General features: G+C 28.9%; 1 protein-coding gene and 1 non-coding gene across 2 annotated transcripts; one reads left to right on the plus strand and one right to left on the minus strand.

Annotated features, from left to right (window-relative positions):
• Positions 1-80: 80 nt before the first annotated feature.
• On the plus strand, positions 81-2,939 carry LOC103837616 (agamous-like MADS-box protein AGL61). The gene has a single exon (XM_009113973.3). The coding sequence runs from the start codon at positions 2,064-2,066 to the stop codon at positions 2,667-2,669; it is 606 nt and encodes a 201-aa protein (XP_009112221.1). The 5' UTR covers positions 81-2,063; the 3' UTR covers positions 2,670-2,939.
• A 12,147-nt stretch (positions 2,940-15,086) lies between these two features.
• On the minus strand, positions 15,087-15,230 carry MIR9565 (microRNA MIR9565). Its single transcript, NR_128625.1, has one exon. It is a non-coding gene; the product is annotated as a microRNA MIR9565 (primary transcript).
• Between the last annotated feature and the right edge of the window lie 2,129 nt (positions 15,231-17,359).

Here is a 17,359-nt window from a genome sequence, read left to right on the forward strand (position 1 = left end):
GGTTTATCTTTTTTTGCTACTAATTTTAGCTGGTTTTTCTTTAGAAACATGCATTAGGTTTTGGTGATGAGAGATGTAAAAACATCCACATATATATATATATATATATATATATATATATCAAATTTTGAAGAAACGTTTTTTAAATAAAATAAAAAATAATAATAACATAATAGACTTTGAATTTTCAACTACTATTCTATTTGTATTTCTTATATATTTATTTTTTTAAATTATTTTTAGATATTTGCAATGATGGATAATTGTTCTGATGTTTTCATTGACATTGTATAGTGGCATTCTGTAAAATCTATCTAATTCTTAAAAACAGTTAGCAAACACACTGGGATTGCTTAATTAGCAGTACGTTTTGCTAAAAAGAAACAAGGGAGCATCTCCGTTAGTTTGACAGCATTTTAGCACAAAACATTTAGTGCAAATTGATAAACTTAGCATTGCTAACTCTTATTAAATAGCGAATCAGTTTTACAGGAAGCCGTAAAATAGCAACAAATATAGCTTGTGCAAGTTACTTGCCTGAGACGTTGACCACGAGGTTCAACCATGCATTGACGAATAAGTTTTATCTGCATAGCTTAACTGCTTAAGTCATGTTCAACCAGTGACGAATAAGTTTTATTGGTAGATAAGAACTTGTTGAGAGGATGCTACACTATATAAAGAGAGAAAAGGCTTTGATTTACTTTTAATGCTTCTAAAACAAAAACACATTTTAGGGTTCGAACTTGGTAACGTTGTAACAAAAGATCTGTTATTTTAAATAAAAGATATATATTCATTGATATACAACAAATTTTATCCATTAAACTGATGTCTTTCACTTACACAATTACTCACCACTTTCCAAATGTTAGTTATCGTCCAGTTATGAAGGATATATAAGAACCAAAATAAAAGTCATAGAAGACGTCACTCTTCATAGCGTGATGATGTTACAGTTTCATATTATGATGAGTTTGAAAATAATTGTATGCTTAAAATTAACAAGCAAGTAGAGATTTGCATCATATACAATTAACAACATAATAGAGATCCATCCATAAGCATGCATATACAACAAGTACTATGCTAAGAAGCACTTGAGTAAAAAAAAAGCAAGAATAACTCCTACATGGTTTGTCATGTAATGGAAATAAGAATGAAGCTGTACATGTTTAAGCTGCTTGGGAGTTTTAAAATTTTTAACCTAAATATCGTTGTAGTATTAACATCAAAAGGTCTGAAACTTCCAAGGCATAATCATCGATTAATACTCCATAGTTATCTACATCACAAGACAAGCTATATATGTAAAATGGATTCACCTTTGATGAACAAAGCTTGTATACGTACTTGCTAACTCTTTTGAAGGAACGTACATATACTAAAGGGGATCCGCTACAGAACATCATATCAAACAAGGAGAGCATGTGAAGATTCGACCCATATCAATGCTCTAGTTCTCAACCGCTTGAGACGGTGTGAATGAGGTTTCAACCAGCGAAGCCTCTACGCAAGGTCACAAGCCAATGGTTTAGAGGTAGATAAGTAGCCGTAGGCTATATAAAGTTAAGAACTTTGTTGAGAGAGAACGAACAAAAACAACATGTGCATATTCTACCACCATCCCAGGTATTTTTTCACTCACCTGAGACTTGTGTTTCAACATTTTTCTAATTAATACATTAAAGTAAGGAAGTTTAAGTTAAAAATGTTATTTACAAATTTGTATTGAAATATAAAATGATACTTTTGTGAAACAAAATTAAAATCTTAAAATATCATTTTTGTAAAATGGAAAGAGATTTTACAATCTTGGTATGTTGACTCTAATTCTGCAATAATGACTAAAGACTTTTAAAATATAGTAGTTGCCAAATAATTAGTCAAATATGCATATTAATTAGTCAATACATTCTCTTTATGTACATTAAATGTTTTCAACTAATATAAAATCCTTCTATACATATACTTTTTCCTATAAATATACTGTGCACGACCATGGTTATTAAGACACAAACCTAAAAAAACTATCAGAAACCAAACACCCTAGTTCCTAAACAATGAAACATACAAAGGGAAAGCAAAAGATCGAGATGAAAAAAGTTGAATCCTACAAAGCCAGAAGGACTACTTTTTACAAACGTAAAGCTGGGATTTTTAAGAAGATGAACGAGATCATTGCAGAATGCGGTGTGGAAGCATCTTTCTTGGTGTTCCCTGAATCCGGATATCCTCGTACATTCGCACACCCGTCTATGGAAGATGCTGTTGATCGAGTAAAGTGCTCTTTGGGACATGAACCATCTGGGAAAGACGATGCCAGTATTGGATCACTAGTGGAAGCTCATAAGAAGCGAAAGAATGAGGAGCTCGCGAAAAAATTGTGTGATCTCCATGAGGAGCTAAAAATGGCGGAGGAGAAGGAAAAGAAGATGGTGGAGAAAAAGAAAATTAAGGAATTGAAAAATGAGTGGCCGAATACTCTAAATGAAGGCGTGAACAAGGATGAGTTGAAGCGGGTGCACCAAGCCTTTGTGGAGTTAAGTTATAGCTTATCAGGTAAGGCTTTACAGAGGTTGGGAAAAAATGGTGATGGTTCGTCTTCTGCTCTTGCAGAACGTGGATATTGTGATGGTGGCGAAGCAGGAGCGGGTGAACAAACTTGATTTAATCTAATTCAGTTGTTGCAAAAAAAAAAAAAAATCTAATCCAATTTGAATTTCTGTTTATGTTATTTTTGAATTTGAATTTGAATTTGAATTTCTGTTTTTATCTAATCCAATTTGAATTTCTGTTTATGTTATTTTTGAATTTGAATTTGAATTTCTGTTTTTATCTAATCCAATTTGAATCTCTGTTTTTATGTTATTTTCCTTTGTCGTTGTCTTAATAGATCTTGTTATATAATTGGTGTAATTAATCATGGACTATTCATCTAAGCTAGTCGCATTGTCTTTAGAATTGCATTTTAAATTTGACTAGCTTGACTCGTGCGTCCGCACGGATATTTATTTTTTGTTCTTATATATTCTAATCTTTGGTAATGTTATCAACTTCTTTTTTTGTGTTCATGTTGTAGATTAATATGTTATTTAGTTTTGACATTTGTGTATCATGTTCAATACGTTTAGCTTCCACATTATTAGAAATTTTGTTTTTACGTTCTTCAGACTTTTATTCAATTTATTTTGATATATTAAACAACAAAATGTAAATATTAGAGATCTAGATATACTTTTAAGTTTTATTAAATTACATTCCAAATATTTTGATTTAAATATATATATATATATATATATATATATATATATATATATATATATATATATATATATATATATATAAAGTTCATATCTAATCTATTTGATTTTTTTAAATAAATACATGTCTAGAGTTTGATTTGTGCGCCGACGCGGCTATTTATTTTAACTTGTAAAATCATTGTTACCTTATAAACTATTCGTAATTACTGGATATTAAACTGTGATCAAACAATATTAGACTATTGTTTGATTATTATCGTATTGAATGTATTAGCATCAAAAATAAAAGATTACTAATACATTCAAGTATAATATATTATTTTGTTTCTACTAATTTTATATTATGCTCAAACCCTAATATTTAAAAAGGTAATTTTCTCAATATCATTTTTTAAAGTTTTTATCACCAAAATGTCTTCAAAGAAGAAAAAGATTAAAAGACATTTGAGATAAAGGAGGTAAAAAAGACTCTTCAGTGGTTTTTAATATATAAATATAAATTAATTTAGGAAATTTCTCAATTTTACATGTTAAAATTAGTAAAAACTAAAACATGCAATTATAGAAAAATATAAAACGGGCTATTATTGGAAATTTCTCTATTTTAAATGTTAAAATTAGTAATTATATCAATATTATAAATGGACAACTTATTTTTTGACAAAAATATATGCTCAATATTTATTAAATATTAAAAAGGAGTCATATTGATTTTATATATTAATATGTGTATTAAATGTTTTTAGTTCATATAAAACAGCTAGCAATACAAAATTTTATTCGAATTTTTTCGTTTATGTCGAATTTATGTTACTCACATAGAAAATTATAATATTTTTTCAGTTTAGTTATTGTAAATTATAAAAATAGATTATTTATTTTTACCTGAATATTTTTTAAATTAAAAAAAATTGGAATGATATTTAGGAGTAATCACACATAGGATCTACGTGGTCTATCTTTTTGGAAAATAATAATGGCAATGTAGTTTATTTAGATGAGAATAAAATATTAATCGTGTTTTAGATTTACATGGCAATATAGTTTTAATAATAGCGGAATATATGGCAAGATAATAAACACGTTTTTGGATTTATATGGCAATGTAGTTAATTAAAGCGAAATATATGTTAGAGAATCACGTTTTGGATTTGCATGGCAAGATAATAAATATTATTTGTGTATGTGTAATTTACATATTTAATTAGATAATCTTTAATTAAAAGGAGTGGCATGAAATGGTAAATATTGAGTAAAACTCAGGGTTAAGTATAAAATGTACTCATATTTTAATAGATTAGATGTTTATAATCTTTTAGAACTTAAAAGGCTAAAACCATAATGGTGTAATTAATTTCCTATTCGTTTCCGTTATTCAGACTTTTTTTCTTCGGAACAGCTGAATTATCATAGAAATTAGGCTCATGCCCAAATAAAGTTCATGTTACAGAGTGCAGCCTTAGCCACACAATTAGCAGGCCCATTATGCTCTCTAGAAACAAAGAAGAAAAAAAAACAGAAAATAAAAGAAGCATATAGGGTTTCGATGTCCTATAGAATTCCGTAAAAACGATAGCTCTGACGATCCCGAGGGAGTCTGATCGAATCCAGACTTTAGTGTGTCCAGGGTGAATCGCGTGGGATAGGGCCGATCACCAATCTTTCCGTGAGGAGAAGTGATTTCACACAAGATTGTGCTTGGAAACCTTGCTGTGGAGGGACGTTTGGTACTGTGAAGATCCAGCCGAGTCATGTTTCCTTTGTTGATGGGTTCCAAGCAGCGTCCGAGTTACACAGTACGGTCCATGTCGGGATCGAGGGAATCTGTGGTTGCATCGGAGCTTTGATCTGGTCGTACATACCATATATGATGCACTTCAGACAGAGACCAAGGCGCAGGGGCGGAGGCAGTGTAACCAGTGTTTGAGGTGTGGGCCAGATGACCCCACTATTTTTAAAACAATATATATGTTATTTCAAAAAATAATTTATTTATTCATTGACATACGACAATCGCATCCCTTAAACTAATGTCTTTCAACTAATGTCTTTCACTTACAAAACCACTTCCCACTTTCCAAATCGTAGTTATCCAGCTACAAAGAATTAAGATAAGAACCAAAATGAAAGCCACTGAAAACGTTACTCTTCCATAGTGTGATGATGTTACACTTTTATAATATGACGAGCTTGAAATTGATTGTAAGCGTAAAATTAAAAGGCAACCAGAGATTTGCATTATATCATATACATTAACAACAAAATAGAGATCCATCGATAAGCATATACCACAAGTACTATGCCATGAAGCACTACTTGAGTGTTGAGTCAAACAAGCGTGAATCAATCCCACATTGCTTGTTATTTAATGGAAATAAGAATGAAGCGTGTACGTATTTAAGCGGCTTTGGGAGTTTTAATATTTTTAACCTAAACTAGATTTTGACCCGCCCTTTAAAGGGCGAGTATATTTTTTATTTCAATTTTTTTATTATTTCAAGAAATTTGGTTTTAGATACAACCGGAAAACTATAATCATAATTTAAAATAAGTTTGTGTCTACAAATTTTTGTACAAAAACCATTAAAGCTGCAACGGTAATCCAAAATTCTTAAAATACTGGAGACATTTGAAATATTTTTTGGGATTTTAATCAAAGATTTAAACACAGGTAATTTTATGTTAAATTTCAGTATTTGTTCATGTATTATAAAATTTATATGTCATTTTTGGTTTCTATTTTTGAATTTTGAAAATTATAAGGTATATTTTAGTATATAGAATTTTATGATTTAAACGGATAGTCAAAGCCAAACCAAACCCGTAAAATATGAACTGAAACAAAATTTATAAATATCTAAATGAGATGTAAATCACTACTTCCAAAAATTTGAAACCTGAATATGCTTAAACAAAAAATTTTGACCCGCCCTATATCTTTTGTTTCAATTTTTCTGTATTATTTCAAAAAATTTAGTTATCATAATACTAATTTAGTATTATGATAAAACAAAAAAAATTTAAATTAGTATTATGATTAAAAGTTTTGAAACTTCCTAGCCATAATCATCGGTTACTTTATAGTTATCTACATCACATGACAAGCTATATATGTAAAATGGATTCACCATTTCACCTTTGATGAACAAAGCTTGTATACGTACTGGCTAAGTCTTTTGAAGGAACGTACAAACATTAAAGGGATCCACGACAGAATATCAAACAATTAAGCGAGAGCATGTCCAGATTCTACCTATATCAATGCTCTAGTTCTCACCGGCTTGAGACGGTGTGCATTAGTTTCAACCAGTACTTGAAGACTCTACACAAGGCCACAAGCCAATGTAAAGCAGAACATTCGTATGATACGATTGACAAATTGATTAAAGGATAGATAAGTAGGCTATATATATACAATTAAGAACTTAGTTGAGAGGAACGAACAAAAACAATATGTGCATATTCACCACCATCCCACATCTTTCTGTCACTCGCTTCAGCTTGTGCACAAGTTTCAACCATCAATTGATGAAACACAATCTTAGCAAAATAAAAATTGATGAAACATTACACAATTGCTGAAAGGAGAGAGAGAGAGATATAGGATGTGGTATTATGATCTGTAGACAATCGAAGAATTATAGGCGTAGATATTGAGAGACTAGAGAAAATTGAGCTACTATATAAAGAGATAGAAGATGACTTTGAAAAATATTTTAACCCTATATATAGAAAATCACATTTTAGGGTAGAAAACATTGTAACCAAAGATTTTCTTATCTTAATTAGAAGATACTCTTCTCTTACTCGGTAGATTACAATAATCTTAGCACATTCTAGCTTGGGTTGACACATTGTAACCAAAGATTTTCTTGTCTTTTTTTTACTAAGATTTTCTTATCTTAATTAGAATATTTTCTCCTCTTAGTACTCATTAGAATACACCAATCGATCTTATCCCTGGAACTAATGTAAGTGCCACATCATCAACTATATCTGAAAATATATGGTTTTATCACCTAGGCATTGATCGGCAGAACATTAGCATTAACATTAACATTAGCAGTAGCAGTATGCTGCAAGAGATATATTTTTACTAAACTGTTTAATATGATGATTGGTAGAGCAGTATGAGTATGCTACTTAAAACTATTATAAAATTAATATATTATTATAAAAATTAGTATATAATATATAAAATATTTATTTTTAATGAATATATTTCTAATATATATATATATATATATATATTAACATATAAAATTTAAAAGATATATAATTAATTTATTTTATTTAATAATTTTGAAATTATGTTTATATTGAAAAATATTATTTTAAAATAAATTTTATAATTAAAATATCTTTTTTTAAAAATAATTTTTCACATTTAAAATAAATTAAATTATATTTTAAATGTGAAATGCTATTAAAAATATTTTTATTGTAGTTTAATTTTAGAAATCAAAATTTTATTTTGTGGATATGAAAATAATTTATGATATTATTAAATAAAATAATAGCAATGTAGTTAATTAAAGCGAAATATATGTTAGAGAATCACGTTTTGGATTTGCATGGCAAAATAATAAATATTATTTGTGTATGTGTTATATTTAATTAGATAATCTTTAATTAAAAGGAGTGGCATGGAATGGTAAATATTGAGTAAAACTAAGGGTTAAGTACAAAATGTACTCCTATTTTAATAGATTAGATGTTTATAATCTATTCAGACTTAAAAGGCTAAAACCATAATGGTGTAATTAATTTCATATTCGTTTCCGCTATCCAGACCTTTTTTTTTCTGAACAGCTGAGTTATCATAGAAATTAGGCTTATGTCCAAATGCAGTTCATGTTACAGAGTGCAGCCTTAGCCACACAATTAGCGGGCCCATTCTGCTCTCTAGAAACAAAGGAGAAAAAAACATAAAATAAAAGAAGCATATAGGGTTTCGATATCCTATCGAATTCCGTAAAAACGATAGCTCTGACGATCCCGAGGGAGTCTGATCGAATCCAGACTTTAGTGTGTCCAGGGTGAATCGCGTGGGATAGGGCCGATCGCCAATCTTTCCGTGAGGAGAGGTGATTTCACACAAGTGCTTGGAAACCTTGCTGTGGAGGGACGTTTGGTACTGTGAAGATCCAGCCGAGTCATGTTTCCTTTGTTGATGGGTTCCAAGCAGCGTCCGAGTTACACAGTACGGTCCATGTCGGGATCGAGGGAATATGTGGTTGCATCGGAGCTTTGATCTGGTCGTACATACCATATATGATGCACTTCAGACAGAGACCAAGGCGCAGGGGCGGAGGCAGTGTAACCAGTGTTTGAGGTGTGGGTCAGATGACCCCACTATTTTTTAAAAAAATATATGTTATTTCAAAAAATAATTTATTTATTCATTGATATACGACAATCGCATCCCTTAAACTAATGTCTTTAACTTACAAAACCACTTCCCACTTTCCAAATCGTAGTTATCCAGCTACAAAGAATTAAGATAAGAACCAAAATGAAAGCCACTGAAAACGTTACTCTTCCATAGTGTGATGATGTTACACTTTTATAATATGACGAGCTTGAAATTGATTGTATGCTTAAAATTAAAAGGCAACCAGAGATTTGCATTATATCATATACATTAACAACAAAATAGAGATCCGTCGATAAGCATATACCACAAGTACTATGCCATGAAGCACTACTTGAGTGTTGAGTCAAACAAGCGTGAATCAATCCCACATTGCTTGTTATTTAATGGAAATAAGAATGAAGCATGTACATATTTAAGCGGCTTTGGGAGTTTTAATATTTTTAACCTAAATACCATTTTAGTATTATGATTAAAAGTTTTGAAACTTCCTAGCCATAATCATCGGTTACTTTATAGTTATCTACATCACATGACAAGCTATATATGTAAAATGGATTCACCTTTGATGAACAAAGCTTGTATACGTACTGGCTAACTCTTTGGAAGGAACGTACAAATATTAAAGGGATCCACGACAGAATATCAAACAATTAAGCGAGAGCATGTCCAGATTCTACCTATATCAATGCTCTAGTTCTCACCGGCTTGAGACGGTGTGCATTAGTTTCAACCAGTACTTGAAGACTCTACACAAGGCCACAAGCCAATGTAAAGCAGAACATTCGTATGATACGATTGACAAATTGATTAAAGGATAGATAAGTAGGCTATATATATACAATTAAGAACTTAGTTGAGAGGAACGAACAAAAACAATATGTGCATATTCACCACCATCCCACATCTTTCTGTCACTCGCTTCAGCTTGTGCACAAGTTTCAACCATCAATTGATGAAACACTATCTTAGCAAAAAAAAAAAAATTGATGAAACATTACACAATTGCTGAAGGGAGAGAAAGAGAGATATAGGATGTGGTATTATGATCTGTAGACAATCGAAGAATTATAGGCGTAGATATTGAGAGACTAGAGAAAATTGAGCTACTATATAAAGAGATAGAAGATGACTTTGAAAAATATTTTAACCCTATATATAGAAAATCACATTTTAGGGTAGAAAACATTGTAACCAAAGATTTTCTTATCTTAATTAGAAGATACTCTTCTCTTACTCGGTAGATTACAATAATCTTAGCACATTCTAGCTTGGGTTGACACATTGTAACCAAAGATTTTCTTGTCTTTTTTTTACTAAGATTTTCTTATCTTAATTAGAAGATTTTCTCCTCTTAGTACTCATTAGAATACACCAATCGATCTTATCCCTGGAACTAATGTAAGTGCCACATCATCAACTATATCTGAAAATATATGGTTTTATCACCTAGGCATTGATCGGCAGAACATTAGCATTAACATTAACATTAGCAGTAGCAGTATGCTGCAAGAGATATATTTTTACTAAACTGTTTAATATGATGATTGGTAGAGCAGTATGAGTATGCTACTTAAAACTATTATAAAATTAATATATTATTATAAAAATTAGTATATAATATATAAAATATTTATTTTTAATGAATATATTTCTAATATATATATATATATATATATATATATATATTAACATATAAAATTTAAAAGATATATAATTAATTTATTTTATTTAATAATTTTGAAATTATGTTTATATTGAAAAATATTATTTTAAAATAAATTTTATAATTAAAATATCTAGTTTTAAAAATAATTTTTCACATTTAAAATAAATTAAATTATATTTTAAATGTGAAATACTATTAAAAATATTTTTATTGTAATTTAATTTTTGAAATCAAAATTTTATTTTGTGGATATGAAAATAATTTATGATACTATTAAATAAAATAAATGAATTAATTATATATTTTACTTAGTTTTATAAATTATAAATGCAAATGCTCTTCTAAAAACTTCATATGAGAGCACTGGCTAGAAAGCATTTAGAGAGCATTAACATTTAGTAAATGATTCTATAAATGATTTTCTAACAATTATTGATTGAATAATGTATAGCATAATGTTAATGCTAATGTTCTACTAATCAAGGCCTAAGTTACTAATAAATTAGTTTTTTTATTCGATAACTAATTGAGTCATGTTATGATTGGTGACATTCACCAATGATACTAGCTGAACCGGAGTTGGTTCTTAGCGAGTTGGTACAAGAATTAGAAGAAGATAACCAGATTGGTTATTGCAAGTCGGCTTATGATTCAGTGTACTGGTATCCTTTATATATCAAAGGTGAGAGGAGAAGTCAGTTACATTGAAAGAAGCTTAGCTACATTCAGCTGAGAGAAAGATTCGCGGAATCAGAAAGAGAGAAGAAGATTGTTCTTGAGCTTGATGTATTTGTAAAGTGTCTTGATCATCTTTTTTGTAAAAACTCTTGGAGTGAGTAGTGAAGTGTTGCTTGTGCCGTCAAGCTCCAGATGTATCGGATCCACATCGGATTCCGAACTGGGTTACCAAATCTCTGAGTCTTTTCTTTTGTGCAATTCTGTTCTTGTTACGATCAAACGAGTGATTGAGAGAGTGAGATTGAGAGAACAAACAGAGAGAGCGTGAGTTAGAGATTGGGCGACGACGTTCGAAGAACCAAGACTAGGAGATTCGATTCGATTCATTAGAAGTCAAATATATTTTTCGTACAACATGTTTTGATATGGTTGTCTACTTTGAAATACACAATCAATACTATTAAATTAGGAACATGTCCTATTGATAATAGTTAAGTCCAACTTTAAATATAACTGTAATTAAAATCAATATTACATGTTTAAATATTAAAACTACCATAATCTACCTATTACGAAAATGGTTATCAAACTAACTCCCCTTTAATTCCTATATTCTCGGGACCATCTCTCTTATCAATACTAACTGATTAAAATCCACGGTTACGCATGTTTTATACATATGCGCATGCGTATAAAACTATATCACAAACTCATAATGCGCATAACAAACAATACTAACTAATTAAAATCCACGGTTACATGGAATAACAGTCGTGTACTAGACATGTTCATAATGACACAATCATAAAATCTGTCTATTACCTTTTAACCATGTAGGTAAAAGTAAAACTATATTAAAGCACACACAAAAATATTAAAAAATAAATTAGATAACTAAACTATCTATTTTGATTCAGGTATTTTATTTCTAAGTTACTTAACTTATTTAAAAATAACTGAAATTATCAAAATACAACATGTTGTTAAGATTTATCAAGACTTATATATCATAAATTGTCTCAAAATCACTCTCCAATTAACCTATATAAATATCCAAAATTTTAAAAGGTACGTCTACCGTATTCTAAAACAAGATTTAGAATTTACGGTTACGTAATATATCTGAGCGGGTGGAAGAATAGAAACCATAAGATTGATATATATATATATATATATAATATAACCTTTTCAAATTAATACTCTTTAAATCAATATACACTAAAAATTTCTATAAAATAATATAATTTTATAGTCCCAAATTGAGTTTTTTTTGTTTAATTAGTTTATCAATAAATTAATATCTCTATAAATTAATAAAAATTATAGTTTTGGTGTAGTTCCAACATTATTAATTTATAGAGGTTTCACTATATGTATATATGTGTGTTCAGATGCTCACTCGATTTGGTGTAATGTTGAGGCGTGAAAAACTGGACAACAAAACCATAATTGTAATCTTTATAACACTTTTGAAAAATACGATAATTTTCAAATGAAATACGTCTACATAAAAAAATGTTTATTGCTGAAGTATACTATTTTTTACTTGATAAATTTCTCTATATATTACTATTTCAAGTGTTCAATAATATCTTAAAATTATCATCAAAATAAATTTTAAATCTAAAATAAATAACATAATCTTATAATAGGTTATTAATATTTCATATCAATTAATTTTATTTTTATATATTACCATTTTCTCTTTTTTTGAATGACATCATAACAATTTCATCAAAATCAAAAGAATCACAAAATTATTCAATTTTATTTTATTTACCGAAGACCATATTAACCCACATATATATATATATATTTAATAGAATATATTAAAAAAAATTCAAAAACATTTGTTCGGTTTTCAGTGCAGATTGGGTTTTACATTTGTTTTCCGATATAACACTTTAAGAACCACTTGAGTATATGGGTCTAATCTAATAGAGTATGATACTTTGATTTTTGGGTTGATTTCGAGTGGGTTTTTTGGGTACGGATATTTTTGACGAATTATGTTAGGTAACTATTAAAAAAATATAATATGTTGCAAATTTTAGGAATAAAGTTTAAAAATAATTTCTCAAATGCATATGACACAAGTGTACAGTTATGCAACCATTGACATATTTAATATAATTACCAAAAATTATATTAAATTAATATTAATATTAAACACAAATATAAAAACTAAATTTCTCAAAATTAAAAAAAAATATATTCGCCCTTTCAAAGGGCGGGTCAGAATCTAGTTAAATGTTAACGTTCAAAGAGAATTAATGTAAAACTTCTGACATGTAATGTTGTGTTGAAATCTTCATTTTACTGATTACAGATTGCGTTCTCTTCTAGGTTTGAAATTAAAAAATAAAATCTGGTTAACACACTCTCGAGAAAGATCAATAAAATTTATCGCTTTCTTCGCGGTAAGTCATTTGGTAATTGCAGTCAACTCATGAACTCAACAAAATCAGATCTGATAACGAACAAAAAAAAGATTCATGATGTGGACGTTGGCATGATACCTTACGTTATTATACAATTATACTAATAAAAGGTGCCAAGGTAGCTTTCAATATCATATCATCAACGTTACTTTATCTTCTTCATAAATGCACAAATCATTTCTCTTATACTGGTGCTTATGGATGGTCACAAAATCCGATCTACGTTCTTGAGAATAACATCCATATAGACCAAAATTACTACATGGAGATTGGAGAATCAGATTAGCAAGGTGATCAGTTGGAAGTGGAGTCTTTCTATAAGTTTATATTATCTACTGGTTATTCTGGTGCTTAGAGGTTAAAACATATTAGTTGTTTTCAACCCCTTCTTCAAATGTTTGAGCCAGTCTTAAAGAATGGCAGAAAGGAACTGCTCTATGGAAGTCACATGCACGAGGTCAATAACAGTCACTGCTCCTTCAAACAGCTAAGCTGTGTTGGCTGCAAAGTTTTGATCAGGTAATTTGCGCTTATTTTTCTATATGTATTACTGTAATCATGCTCCTTTTTAAGGAATATAAATTAGGATCCTGCAAATAATACTAGATTTTATGTTTTTCAAATTTTCATATTGTTGGATTCCTTTGTTCCTATAATCTTAGCTTATATTATTCAACGTGTGGGTGCTTTTAACTCCAGTCAGCAATGGAACTCTGTGTGCACGTTTCAAGGGAAGAGAAGTCGAGTTATACCATTTTCTATAGACCTTTTTTTAATCCCTCGTCACTAACATTTCTGAAAAGGACTTTTGTGTAAATTTAGTGTCAGACCTAGAAGAGCTCTTTGGGAGGCTGTAGACCCAGTGTCAAGAATGCAAAGGCTCTTTTCATCAAGATGTGTTGTCTTTTCACAATTGATTCTGATCCAACTTCTTTTTTTATGCGATTTCTTATTGGTCTTAACAGCCGAGATTGTCCAGAATTTTATCGGAGAATTAAAGCACATATGGGGACATGGCCACAGTCAAGCAATAACTCGACCTTTGGAGCTTCTAATTAAGTTCTTTTGTTGTTTCAACCGGTTTCTTTTTTCTATTGTATTTCAGTTTAAATTGAACGTTAGATCGGCTTTGCGATGGGCCGATGTAGTAGTTGTATTAAGCGCACCATCATCGGTTACAACTTCATAAAACATAGATCCTAGGAAAGCCATATACAATATTAGGCTTAGACAGATGAAATATTGGTCTAAAACTCTCAAAATTTAATGTTAACAAATCGTTAAGAACAAAGTTTTATTAAGATTCTTGTTAATTTATATAATTCTTAAAACCTCAGGAGCTGCTCTATAACAACTCGTGTTCCTATTAGCAAAATACATATTGGTGATTGAACAAAGCTTGTATTCTTACATACTTGCTAACTCTTTTGAAAGAACGTACAAATAATAAAGGGATCCACTACAGAATATCAAACAAGTAGAGCATGTGCAGATTCGACGCATATCAGTGCTCTAGTTCTCACCCTCTTGAGACGGTGTGAATGAGTTTCAACCAGTGAAACCTCTACACAAGGTCACAAGCCTATGAAAGCAGAACATAAACGATTGATTTAGAGGTAGATAAGTAAGCTATATACAATTAATAACTTAGTTGGTAGAACGAACAAAAACAATACGTGCATATTCTACCACCATCCCACGTCTCTCTTTCACTAGCTTCAGCTTGTAAACAAGTTTCAACCATTAACTGATGAAACAATACACATTAGCTGAAACGAGAGAACGAGAGATATGGGATGTGGTAAGATGATCTATCCGAGTAGACAATTGAAGAATTCCATTTACGTAGATAGATTGAGATACTAAAGAAAATTGAGCGACTATATATATAAAGAGATAGAAGAAAGCCATAGAAAATCACATTAGGGTTGAAAACATTGTAACCGAAGATTTTCTTATCTTAATTAGAAGATAATATATTCTTAGAATAGAACAATCTTATCGCATTTTGGGCTTAAAACTTAAAACATTGTAACCAAAGATTTTCTTATCTCAATTAGAAGATATTAATTCTTCTTTTATTCATTTCAATACAATAATCTTATCCCTTGAATTAATATAAGTGCCACGTTATCAAATATGTTTTAAAATATAACATATTCCTGTGTACATGTTTTGATATCAGTTGTCTACTTTGAAGTTTGAAGTAAATAATTACATTTTAACTTTCAAAGAAAATGTAAAATTTATTACTTATGTATTGTTGTGTTGAAATCTTCATTTTACTAATTAGTTCTCTTTTAGGTTTGGGACTAAAAGATAAAATCTGGTTTAACACACTCTAGAGAATTCAAGATTTTATCGTTTTAGCCAGTGCTGGTCCAACATTTTTAGATACAATAAGTAAAACTTTAATAATATTTTTATGTTTTGATCATATATATAAAAATATATTTATAATAAAAATATATTAAAATATAATAAACTAATTAACCTCTATTAATGAGGTGAAGATGACTTGATGAAATTATTTGTATAGTAATGTTAATCAGTGTTACCATAAATATTTGATTATATATAATCATAATTATACTAAAATCATTTGTTAATATGAAATTTTAAATTAAACAACATATTATTTATCAGCTCCATAGAAAATATTTCTTACAAATATTATAATTATCAAAAAATTATAGATTCATTTACATATCGATATTAACCAAAATAATAATATGAAAAAGTTAAATAAAAATGTGGATCCTCAAAACTATATGCTTTAAGCATCTCCAAGAACAACCTTATTTTTAAGGTTGGAAGAAACCTCAAATTTGAGGTTTGAGGGTGTTTCTCTCCGATAGTAAAACCTTAAATCTAATCTTTAAAAAAATTATATATTTGCATTTAGTCCTCTATATTAATCAAAACTGAACTAAGTTATCAATACTTTTATATATAATATAACATACATTAAAGTAATACTAGTGACAATATTGATTAATAAAACACAAAGTTATAATAAATAATAACTGACAAATTTAAACTAAATCATTAATTACAAATAAAATACTAAATTACTCAATATAATAAAAAAGTAATGCTTTTATATATAACCAATTGATGAAAGTTTGAATAATACATCATTTTTTTAAATAGTTATATGTAAGTTATGAACTAAATCATTATTTACATCTGGAAAATTAATGAAATATGAAATTTATAAAGACTAAAATGATAGATATTAAAGTTAACAAAATTATTTAGAATACAAATAATTGTGAGAACTGAAAAATATGAAACCTCATATATAAGGTTTATACAGTGAAACTTGAAATATAAGGTTTCAGTATACAAAATCTTATAATCTGAGGTTTTGAGGTTGTTATTGGAGAACATAAAATTTTATATTTGAAGTTTTAGGGTTATTTTAGAAATGTTCTTAACTGGCGTTAAAAATAAAATTGTTTGGGTGTTTGCCTTTGGGTCGGCCCTGCTTTAGCAGTAGTTCAGTTGGCAATTAACTTGGAGATACATATTTGATCTCTGAGATATTAGAGTTAGGCTTTTAATCCTTAAACATCTTAAACTCTTACGAGCATCTCAAGAAGAAACTCTATAACTTAAAATATAGAATTTTAAGAAGCGAAACTTCATATTTGAAGTTTCACTATTCAAAACTCTAAATTTGAAGTTTCATCTTTTTATTTGCATCTTGGTCCTTATAATTAATTATATCTCACATTTATGATTCTTAAGTATTTTCTCATTCATAGTTTTAAACTTTTAAACTTTTGTATACTTTAAATATTTCAATTTTATTTAAATTTAAATTTTACATATAATTTTTTTACTAAAATTAAAATAAGATTTATAATATTTTAAAAGTAGAATTAGACAACAAGAATATTACAAAAGAAACTTATAATAGAAACTT

The sequence above is a fragment of the Brassica rapa genome, chromosome A09 (assembly GCF_000309985.2).
Source record: "Brassica rapa cultivar Chiifu-401-42 chromosome A09, CAAS_Brap_v3.01, whole genome shotgun sequence".
Taxonomy (NCBI): Eukaryota; Viridiplantae; Streptophyta; class Magnoliopsida; order Brassicales; family Brassicaceae; genus Brassica; species Brassica rapa.

Coding starts and splice junctions, on each gene's coding strand:
- LOC103837616 (XM_009113973.3), top strand. CDS start 2,064: ATGAAACATACAAAGGGAAAGCAAAAGATCGAGATGAAAAAAGTTGAA.